This window comes from Physella acuta, unplaced genomic scaffold, assembly GCF_028476545.2.
Source record: "Physella acuta isolate Inbredline_101_S28 unplaced genomic scaffold, ASM2847654v3 ptg002720l, whole genome shotgun sequence".
Taxonomy (NCBI): Eukaryota; Metazoa; Mollusca; class Gastropoda; family Physidae; genus Physella; species Physella acuta.
This window is the reverse complement of record NW_026734150.1, coordinates 48037-59993: the sequence shown is the minus strand read 5'-3', so window position 1 is coordinate 59993 and position 11957 is coordinate 48037. Positions and strand designations below refer to the sequence as shown.

Genomic DNA, 11957 nt, shown 5'->3' with positions numbered 1-11957 from the left:
TTGTCTTTATTTGGTTAGAAGTGATAGCTCTTGTGGAATGGTAGACACAATATTTATTACAAAATTAAATGATCTGACTCGGGCAGATGAGGCTCGTTAGCTGGGGACAGCCACTCTTCTAGGAGAGACAACTCCAAAATCAAACAACTGCTGCCTTGTAGTTTGTTCTTGGTTGGACAAAGGCTATGGAAGCAAATCCAAAAAGAAAAGCAGGCTGAAATCGGAGTCAATGGCGCATAACCAGTTGACACGTAATCCTTAATTGTGATGGAAGCATTGTCGAGTCGGCAAAGCTCATGGTTGATAATTTCGAAAAAAAAAGTCTCGAGTTCAAACCCTCTGGCAGATAAGGTTCGATCCCTCCCAACACTAAAAATTAAGAACGAAGAAGAAGAAGAAATGATCTGAACATTTCAATTTGTTACAGCAAAGTGACGTCCCTTTGTCAAGAAGTGGGGCATTCGATTAGTAAAGTCTAGGGTTTTAGTCCTTGTTGCGTTTGTGAAAGTAGAACTGATGGGTATGGGAAAGAGCTGAATCGACTCATGGACGTTATGCTAGTCTTTCCGTTTGTTTTGGCTCAATGCTTTGGGTCACATTAAGATAGTATTTTGAAATAAAACAAATATAAAAAAACCTTTATAGTTTATAGCAACAAGCTTTTAAATGCACTGAAAATAAGAAAATAAAGCGAATTTGCTTTCTTTAATGAAAGTTTTTGTCGATAGATCTCATGAGCGACCAAACCAAATTAGTTTAATTTTTTTTCCAGTGCTTTGCTATAAAGGTTTTTATATTTATATTATTTTCTACTGATTCAAGATTATGAAATGAACAATCAGTAACTCGCGATATCTGAAACACGATTATCTGCCCCGTAAAATCATGATGACTAATTTAATATATAATTAAATTTAAAAAAATAGATTTTCATGCATTGTACTCAAAGACGAAGGCATCTGGAAAATATGAAGGAAATGGCTGCATTAGAATTGGGTCAAAATTGAGCTACAAGATTTTCCCCAAACCCACAAACAAACGTTGAAACCTAAGAACAGCTTGTAAAAAAAAAAGTAACTAGATCTTGAGAGTACACAAAATAGAAAACAAACTCTAATTTGTTTATTTTTTTAATCAAGTATTTGTTTTTACCATCACGATGATTTTTAACAGTGGAGACACATTAAAAATTACTTTAAAAAAAGATAGTTGAAAATTTAATTTCTTGAGATATTCGTTTTAATGTTTGCTTCAGCTTTTTAGCAAACAACACATTAAAATCAACAAAATGCAATGTATCAATTTATTTACGCAACACAATGTATCAAATATATATAATTTTATCATTTATTAAATTAATTTCATATTTATGAAGCCTTGAATACTACACATATTTAATTTGATAAATGAACATTATAATTTTATAAAGAAAATATGCCAAATAAACAGTATTTCAAACAATCACACACAAACATGTTATTCTTCACACTTCACTCAGCTGAGCGATATGTGATCATACATCCCTATTTTGAAAAAATATATATAGAACTCATCACATTTTAAATGTAATTCAGAACACTGTCAGCTTCTGAATATAAGCCCGAAAAAAATCGTTCTAAGGTTTTCAAATGTTAGCCTACAAAATCTATGAGGCCTCCAATTTTTGGCAAAAAATAAAAGAATAATGTTATCAATTAGGTTCTCATAAGTATCCAAAACAAATAAATCTTTAACTCAGAAAACAGTCGCCTGAGGTTTAAAATTTAACTGAGAAAATGTTCCCAGGAATTTTAATGTTAGCCCACATATTGTTGGTTAGAATTTTAATGTTAGCCCAAAAATTGTTGTTTTGAATTTTAATGTTATTCCAAAAATAGTTGGTTATAATTTTAATGTTAGCCCACAAATTGTTGGTTTGAATTTTAATGTTAGCCCACATTTATGTTGGTTAGTTTCAATGTTAGATCACAAATAATTGTTGGTTAGTTTCAATGTTAGCCCACAAATTGTTGGTTAGAACTTTTAATTTGATCTCAGACTGTCTTGATGTTGAACTTGTAAAAACGCGATGCGACATTGCCACGACAGACGTTAAAAGGGATGCAACAATGATTTAGCAGACGTTAAAAGGGATGCAACAATGATTTAGCAGACGCTAAAAGCGACAGGAGGATAACGAAGCAGACTCCAGCCCTCACACCACTCTGGCCACTGGTATTTAACTTCCTGCAGTCGTCGTTGAGGATGACCTTGTTCCAGACTTTGTGTTCCAGCAGGCAGGACCTGTAGGACATAAGACAATTAGGTCCTAGACTTGTCCTGTAGGACATAAGACAATTAGGTCCTAGACTTGTCCTGTAGGACAATATAATTAGGTTCTAGACTTGTCCTGTAGGACATAAGACAATTAGGTCCTAGACTTGTCCTGTAGGACATAAGACAATTAGGTCCTAGACTTGTCCTGTAGGACATAAGACAATTAGGTCCTAGACTTGTCCTGTAGGACAATATAATTAGGTTCTAGACTTGTCCTGTAGGACATAAGACAATTAGGTCCTAGACAAGTCCTGGAGGACAATATAATTAGGTTCTAGACTTGACCTGTAGGACATAAGACAATTAGGTCCTAGACTTGTCCTGTAGGACGTAAGACAATTAGGTCCTAGACAAGTCCTGGAGGACAATATAATTAGGTTCTAGACTTGTCCTGTAGGACATAAGACAATTAGGTCCTAGACAAGTCCTGTAGGACAATAGAATTAGGTCCTAGACTTGTCCTGTAGGACATAAGACAATTAGGTCCTAGACAGGTCTTGTAGGACATAAGAAATTTAGGTCATAAACATAACAGAATTAAGTCCTAGACTAGACAGGTCCTGTAGGACATAACAGAATTAGGTCCTAGAAGGTCCTGTAGGACATAAGAAAATTATGTCCTAGATAGGTCCTCTAGGATGTAACATAATTATGTCCTAGACTTGTCCTGTAGGACATAAGAAAATGATGTCCTAGATAGGTCCTGTAGGACATAACATAATTAGGTCCTAGAAGGTCCTGTAGGACATAAAAGAGTAAGATCCTAGACTAGACAAGTCCTGTAGGACATAAGAGATTAGACGACAACAAGGCTTTACACGCTGATTGAAATGTTTTCAACTTTGTGGCACCAAAATAAAATGTTCCAGAGTAGTCACAGGTAAAAAAAAGTAACCAACCTTTCTAAACTGATGAGGGAGGGGTGCCTTTTTATAGACAAGAATAACTATAATATACATGGGGGTGGGGTTGCTTTTTACACATAGGCAGGGCCGGCGCTACCTATAAGGTGAACTAGGGGGTCGCCTAGGGCGCTGTCCGTAGCGGGGCGCCAAAACGGGTTGGAAAAACAATTTGAAAGTCTGAGGGATGGGGGAGTCGCAACATCAAAGGAGTCTGATGTGGGGGGGAGGGGGTGCAAATCGAAAATTTGTCCCCGGGTGCTGGGAAGGGTCGCTACGCCTCTGATAATACGGGGTGCACGAAAAAAAAATGCGGGGGGAAGCGCTTTTAAAAAGTTTTGCCTAGGGCGCTAAATAACCTGGCGCCGGCACTGCACATAGGATAGCTAAAATATAAATAGGGGGGGGGGTTGCTTTTTCACAAACATAAATTATTATAATAGACGGGGGGGGATACAATTGATATCTCCCCCCCCGGGGGTCTGAAAGAGTCGCTAGGCCTCTGCTGTAGGTTGGAATAAAACAAATGAAACTCACGGTCCAAGGCGGGCAAACTTGTAGAGGAAAAACGACTCGAAAGTGGAGTTACATTTGGTGTACTCGGCCTGGATACATTTCATGTAGTTGACAGACAACCTGGAACAAGGGGAACAAGATAACGGGAACATGTTGAATAGAAGGATAAATGTTTAGTAAGATAATTGACAGAAAGGGAGCATGTCGAATAGAGGAATAAATGTTAAGTAAGTTAATTGAAACAGAGGGAACATGTTGAGTACCGTGTTTCTTCCAGACTTTTTTCTCCGGGGGAAGGGGGGGCGGGGGGCACTTGAAAATTTCGGGGGGGGGGGGCGGTAGGCTTTCTTCGGGGGGGGGGGGGGGGACACTGTTAAAAGTATATATTTTCTATATAAATTATATAAATTTCATTTCGTTTGGCGGGGGGGGGGGGGGGGGGGAAGGGGCTTTCCAGATGAGATGCCTGGAAGAAACTCTGGTTGAGTAGAGGAATAAATGTTTAGTAAGATACTTGAGACATAGGGAACATGCTAATATAATAGGAAACAAGTCACATATACACGAACAAGACAAATCCAATTGCGAACATGTGAAATGTGAAAACATTTGTCAAATATAAAATAACGTACAATACAGTATAGAAACAGACAAATACATTTGGGAACATGTAAAATAGAGTAAGGAACTTGTCATTTACAAAAGGAAATATGCTAAGTGCAACAAGGAACATGTAAATTACAATAGGAACCATTTCAAATATAATGGAGAGCACGTTAAATATAATATGAAACACGTCTAATATATAAGAACTTGTAATAACTGTAAAGATTAAGTCAAATACAACAGGGAACTTATGAAATGCAGTAGGGAACATGTCAAATATAAAACGGAAAACGTTACATACAATATGGAACATGTTAATGGCAGTAGGGAACAGGTCAAGTAAAGAAGGAACACACCAACCAATAAGCTAATTGTTAAAACCAACAGCAGTCATTTGATATACTGGTGCTAGCAAAGCCATCAAGTAGTCGGTTTGTCAAATACAATACTAAACTTAAGGAGAAACAATTCAAACACAAGAGGAAACAAAATTGAACCCGTAGGCAGGCTGTCAAATACAACTTTAACATTGTTTACTAGAAGAGGGAAGATGTCAAACTAAATAGGGAATAAGCATTGAAGTTCTTGAGACTTGCAAAATTCGCCAAGAAATGTAAAAAAAAATTAAAAGCGATGTGGATGTTCCGGTTGGTACGCGGGCTGTAAGTCCTGCCTGGTTTAGATAATGGTGTAGTAACTTGTCTTGTTGTGATTAGACTTAGTCTCTGCTGGTTTAGATAATGGCGTAGTAACTTGTCTTGTTGTGATTAGACTTAGTCTCTGCTGGTTTAGATAATGGCGTAGTAACTTGTCTTGTTGTGATTAGACTTAGTCTCTGCTGGTTTAGATAATGGCGTAGTAACTTGTCTTGTTGTGATTAGACTTAGTCTCTGCTGGTTTAGATAATGGTGTAGTAACTTGTCTTGTTGTGATTAGACTTAGTCTCTACTGGTTTAGATAATGGCGTAGTAACTTGTCTTGTTGTGATTAGACTTAGTCTCTGCTGGTTTAGATAATGGTGTAGTAACTTGTCTTGTTGTGATTAGACTTAGTCTCTACTGGTTTAGATAATGGCGTAGTAACTTGTCTTGTTGTGATTAGACTTAGTCTCTGCTGGTTTAGATAATGGTGTAGTAACTTGTCTTGTTGTGATTAGACTTAGTCTCTGCTGGTTTAGATAATGGCGTAGTAACTTGTCTTGTTGTGATTAGACTTAGTCTCTGCTGGTTTAGATAATGGCGTAGTAACTTGTCTTGTTGTGATTAGACTTAGTCTCTGCTGGTTTAGATAATGGCGTAGTAACTTGTCTTGTTGTGATTAGACTTAGTCTCTGCTGGTTTAGATAATGGCGTAGTAACTTGTCTTGTTGTGATTAGACTTAGTCTCTGCTGGTTTAGATAATGGCGTAGTAACTTGTCTTGTTGTGATTAGACTTAGTCTCTGCTGGTTTAGATAATGGTGTAGTAACTTGTCTTGTTGTGATTAGACTTAGTCTCTGCTGGTTTAGATAATGGCGTAGTAACTTGTCTTGTTGTGATTAGACTTAGTCTCTGCTGGTTTAGATAATGGCGTAGTAACTTGTCTTGTTGTGATTAGACTTAGTCTCTGCTGGTTTAGATAATGGCGTAGTAACTTGTCTTGTTGTGATTAGACTTAGTCTCTGCTGGTTTAGATAATGGCGTAGTAACTTGTCTTGTTGTGATTAGACTTAGTCTCTGCTGGTTTAGATAATGGCGTAGTAACTTGTCTTGTTGTGATTAGACTTAGTCTCTGCTGGTTTAGATAATGGCGTAGTAACTTGTCTTGTTGTGATTAGACTTAGTCTCTGCTGGTTTAGATAATGGCGTAGTAACTTGTCTTGTTGTGATTAGACTTAGTCTCTGCTGGTTTAGATAATGGCGTAGTAACTTGTCTTGTTGTGATTAGACTTAGTCTCTGCTGGTTTAGATAATGGTGTAGTAACTTGTCTTGTTGTGATTAGACTTAGTCTCTGCTGGTTTAGATAATGGTGTAGTAACTTGTCTTGTTGTGATTAGACTTAGTCTCTACTGGTTTAGATAATGGCGTAGTAACTTGTCTTGTTGTGATTAGACTTAGTCGCTACTGGTTTAGATAATGGCGTAGTAACTTGTCTTGTTGTGATTAGACTTAGTCTCTGCTGGTTTAGATAATGGTGTAGTAACTTGTCTTGTTGTGATTAGACTTAGTCTCTACTGGTTTCATCCTTAACACCTAACAATACGATGCGAACAGTGTCAGACACAAACCTGAAGGAATACAAACGATACAAGACACAGACCTATACAAACAATACCAGACACAGACACAGACCTATACAACCAATACCAGACACAGACACAGACCTATACGAACAATACCAGACACAGACCTATACGAACAATACCAGACACAGACACAGACCTATACGAACAATACCAGACACAGACACAGACCTATACAAACAATACCAGACACAGACCTATACGAACAATACCAGACACAGACCAATACAACAAATACCAGACACAGACACAGACCTATACAAACAATACCAGACACAGACCTATACAAACAATACCAGACACAGACACAGACCTATACGAACAATACCAGACACAGACCTATACAAACAATACCAGACACAGACACAGACCTATACAAACAATACCAGACACAGACCTATACAAACAATACCAGACACAGACCTATACAAACAATACCAGACACAGACACAGACCTATACAAACAATACCAGACACAGACCTATACAAACAATACCAGACACAGACACAGACCTATACAAACAATACCAGACACAGACCTATACAACCAATACCAGACACAGACACAGACCAACACGAACAACACCAGACACAGACCTGCACGAATGCTTGGTGATGTCGCCCTGGTTGTTGGCCCTGTACGCGGCTTGCAGCTCGCTGAGCTTCTCTGATGACGTGGCGTCCTGCTCACACTTGTCCGTGTTGGCGGCCTTCTCACAGTCCTCAAATACCTTTTGGTCCAGCATGATGACGCCATACACTGTGGGAGGGGAGGGGGGATTTGGGAGTGTGGGGAGGTGTGTGTGTGTGGGGGGGGGGGGTGTTTTGTATGTGTGCATACAATGGTTTGTGTAGTTACTGTCAGTGGCGTAGCGAGGTCGGGTGTCACCCGGTGCGGCACTTAATGGTGTCACCCCCAGAGGTGTAGCGACCCTTCCCGGGACAAACTTTAAAGTTTTCGATTTGCAACCCCCCCCCCCTCAAACTTTCCATTTGCACCCCCCCCCCCTCAAACTTTCCATTTGCACCCCCCCCCCCTCAAGTTTTTGATTTGCACCCCCTTCAAACTTTCGATTTGCACCCCCCCCCCTCAAGTTTTTCTCTATATATTTTGCTATTTTTTGCCTTGGTTTCACCCCCCATAAATGGTGTCACCCGGTGCGGTTTGCACCCCCCGCTACGCCCCTGGTTACTGTGAAGTGTGTACGTACAATCGTTGACTCACGGTCAATTTTTACTTGCAGTCATTTTATTATTGACAATCCGTTTTTTAATTATTGTTTTGGTATTTAAAATCTTTTAAAATTACATGCATGTGTATTTACATCATATATGAATATTTGAACATAGAATTATGGAGGAAAGCTAGGCAGGAGCCTATGGCTCTGCATATAAGAAGGAGGAAGTGGCGCTAGGTGGGACACACGCTACAAAAGGCTCACTCAAATGTTACACGCCAAGCGCTTGAGTGGAACCCCCAGGGAAAGCGGAAGAGAGGGCGCCCAAGACAGACCTGGAGGCGGAGTCTTCTTGAAGAACTGAAGCCAACAGGGATGTCTTGGGAGATGGCAAAATTAATAGCCGGGGATCGGAAGAAATGGAAGGAAATGGTGGAGGCCCTATGTTCCATAAGGAGCAAAGAGGACTAAGTCAAGTAAGTCAACTATTTACATCATTTAAATACTTTCAAACAAATTTAAGCTTACAATCATTTAAGCATTTTAAAGATGTAATTGCTTACAATTGTGTGTTCATACAATCGACGTGTGTACCTACAATCACTCATATCTACAATCCCTTGTGTACCTACGAAGAAGTATGTAGCTACAATCATATTTTACCTACACGTGTCTCCCTACAATCACATATCTACCTAAAAGCATGCGAGTTTCCACAATCACGTGTGTACATACAATCATGCTTGCAGTACTTACAATCCTTGACACTCCCAGTACAATACATGTAGGCGGCGCGCTTCAGATCGTATTCCGACGGGAACTGTTTTTCAAAGAGTTTGACGGCGAACCCTTGCTTATCATAGTCATCTCTCCTGGCTCTCAAGATACAGTCGCTGTATATATCCACGTCACTAGGTGGGGGAGAGGGGAGGGGGTTGTAGGTGTGTGTGAGGGGGAGGGGAGGTAGAACAAAGGACGTTAGGTAATGGATTTATGTCAACATGGAGAAAAAAAGATTTCCTCGTATCTACGTTGGATGTAGGTTTTGGGTAAATTTGCTAGAGTAAGTATTGGAGTTTGATTGCCGTTATCGAGTTTAGAAAGACTTGATGCTGATTAGTTTGGAGTCTACCATTAGCTAGTTTTACGGCATAACTCATTTTTTTACCGAAGTCAAATAATCGACAAACTCCTCTTCATTCGCAATGTTGATTTAAAAAAAAAACACACTTTTATATCGATACTAAACGGGTGCAGTACTCATCATTAATGATGTTTTAAGCATCAAGGTTAGTAATTAGGCTATGGCTTTGGGAACGGAGTTTCTTTCAGACATCTTTTAGGTGTACTGTGACCTATCCACCCCCCCCCCCCTCACCCAGCCCTGAAGCAAGTCCACATTAAAAGTTACAGGTACATTAGATGTTACAGGTACAATAGATGTTACAGGTACATTAGATGTTACAGGTACATTAGATGTTACATGTACATTAGATGTTACAGGTACATTAGATGTTACAGTTACATTAGCTGTTACAGGTAACTTAGATGTTACAGGTACATTAGATGTTACAGGTACAATAGATGTTACAGGTACATTAGATGTTACAGGTACATTAGATGCTACAGGTACATTAGATGTTAAAGGTAAATGAAATGTTACAGGTAAATGAAATGCTACATGTAAATGAAATGTTACAGGTAAATGAAATGTTACAGGTAAATGAAATGTTACAGGTAAATGAAATGTTATATAGAAAATGAAATGTTACATGTAAAATGAAATGTATCATGTAAAATGAAATGTTACATGTAAAATGAAATGTTACATGTAAAATGAAATGTTACATGTAAAATGAAATGTTACAGGTAAATGAAATGTTACAGGTAAATAAAATGTTACAGGTAAATGAAATGTTACAGGTAAATGAAATGTTACAGGTAAATGTGATGTTATAGGTAAATCAAAAGTTACAGATACATAAGAAGTTACAAGTGAGTTTGACGTAACAGGTACATTAGAAGTTATAGGTAGTTGAGATGTTACAGGTAAGTGAGATGGTACCTGCAGAACCTAAGGATCTCTAGCACACTGGTCTTTAGATTGGTTTTTCGTTTGGTCTCGGGAAGTTTCTTGGAGCAGTAATCGTCCAAAGTATCCGTCCTACAAGCCACTTCACGGAGGGATATCAGCGAAACTGGGTTGTTTAAAGACAAAACGGTTGCAAGAAAATAGTCCGACTTTATAAGCTTATTTTAAGCCACATGTTTTTTGGGGTAGATCAGGTGGATGTTTGGGTGGGTGGATGTTTGGTTGGTGGATGTTTGGGTGAGTGGATGTTTGGGTGGGTGGATGTTTGAGTGGGTGGATGTTTGGGTGGGTGGATGTTTGGGTGGGTGGATGTTTGGGTGGGTGGATGTTTGGGTGGGTGGATGTTTGGGTGGGTGGATGTTTGGTTGGTGGATGTTTGGGTGGGTGGATGTTTGGTTGGTGGATGTTTGGGTGAGTGGATGTTTGGTTGGTAGATGTTTGGGTGAGTGGATGGTTGGGTGGGTGGATGTTTGAGTGGTGGATGTTTGGGTGGGTGGATGTTTGGGTGGGTGGATGTTTGGGTGGGTGGATGTTTGGGTGGGTGGGTGGATGTTTGGGTGAGTGGATGTTTGAGAGGGTGGATGTTTGGGTGAGTGGATGTTTGGTTGGTAGATGTTTGGGTGAGTGGATGGTTGGGTGGGTGGATGTTTGAGTGGTGGATGTTTGGGTGGGTGGATGTTTGGGTGGGTGGATGTTTGGGTGGGTGGATGTTTGGGTGGGTGGATGTTTGGGTGGGTGGATGTTTGGGTGGGTGGGTGGATGTTTGGGTGAGTGGATGTTTGAGAGGGTGGATGTTTGGGTGAGTGGATGTTTGAGAGGGTGGATGTTTGGGTGGGTGGATGTTTGGGTGTGTGGATGTTTGGGTGAGTGGATGTTTGGGTGAGTGGATGTTTGAGAGGGTGGATGTTTGGGTGAGTGGATGTTTGAGAGGGTGGATGTTTGGGTGGGTGGATGTTTGGGTGGGTGGATGTTCGGGTAGGTGGATGTTTGGGTAGGTGGATGTTTGGGTGGGTGGGTGGATGTTTGGGTAGGTGGATGTTTGGGTAGGTGGTCGGATGAATGAGTGATATTTTTTCAAGCACACCAGTTACGTGGCTTTCCTATAAACCCACCCCCCCCCCCCATGACCTAATTTGGCCAATTCAGTTTACATTTTCTGTGATAAAATGTAAACCACCAAGTTGGAATAGTTTTTGGCATTAAAAAATTATTTACTTTACCGAAAATACTAAAAACATCAAATACATCCAATCTTTAGTAATCATCATCTTTTCCCGCTCGTTCCCGAGACACACGGGGCAGATGAAGTAGAGTTCATCTGTTTCAGAGATCTCGGCAAATGAAGGGATAGTAAAGCCCGAAAAAAAAAACCTTACAATTAAGTTTTTATAAACACATATTATATTTCTATAACACCGCACACGATTTTAAAACATTTTATACCTACACAATACTTGTCAACACTATTCTAAAAAATTCAACACTGTTGAATGCTGTACTGTATCCATCGAGTATTTGATGTTTACACATTTAAAAAAAAAGATATTTACCCAACATCAGCAGATGTAGGCAAAGTCTGACCATCCTGTACTCAATTATTTACACAAAAGACACACGTAAACAAGGAGAAATCATAATTTTAAAAACTTTCCGTCCAGAGATTTCAGTCCTATCAAACCATGATCTATCAACTTATCCAAACATGGCTGACTGCTTTGGGTCGAACTAGAGTATCCGCAGAGCGGAGATGACGTCATTGAAATTCCCGAATAGGGATGTAAGGATGGTGCGCATAATAGTAATATGGTGGTTCCCGAATTTTTATTGTTGCCAGTATTTTTAAACTTAAATAACGCAACATGAAATGTCTCTAAATTTCCATTAAATATTTTAAAAATTAAGTACGATGTTATTAAAATAAATGTTTATTAAAAAATGCGTGGTTTTTGTGGGACTTAGCAATAAATTTTAAATATTTTGATATTTTTTTTAGTAATTTATGGTAGCCAAACAAAATTTAAAAAAATGCAAAAACAGTTGGATTTTCTTTCGTTTTTGCGTGGTA

General features: G+C 39.3%; 1 protein-coding gene across 1 annotated transcript; it reads right to left on the bottom strand.

The window, feature by feature from the left end:
- Positions 1–1149: 1149 nt before the first annotated feature.
- Positions 1150–11595, bottom strand: LOC131934035 (uncharacterized). The gene is made up of 6 exons (XM_059290451.1): positions 11443–11595; positions 9866–9998; positions 8557–8711; positions 7220–7382; positions 3756–3854; positions 1150–2283 (listed from the first exon to the last, which is right to left on the bottom strand). The coding sequence occupies exons 1-6, from the start codon at positions 11474–11476 to the stop codon at positions 2124–2126; spliced, it is 744 nt and encodes a 247-aa protein (XP_059146434.1). The 5' UTR covers positions 11477–11595; the 3' UTR covers positions 1150–2123.
- Positions 11596–11957: the final 362 nt, after the last annotated feature.

What these genes read in the sequence shown, in the direction of transcription:
- LOC131934035 (XM_059290451.1), bottom strand. Translation starts at nt 11,476, where the DNA reads ATGGTCAGACTTTGCCTACATCTGCTGATGTTGG. An exon ending in CCTACATCTGCTGATGTTGG is followed by an intron (nt 9,999 to 11,442) that starts GTAAATATCTTT and finishes TAAACAACCCAG; the next exon opens with TTTCGCTGATATCCCTCCGT. An exon ending in AAGTTTGCCCGCCTTGGACC is followed by an intron (nt 2,284 to 3,755) that starts GTGAGTTTCATT and finishes TATGTCCTACAG; the next exon opens with GTCCTGCCTGCTGGAACACA.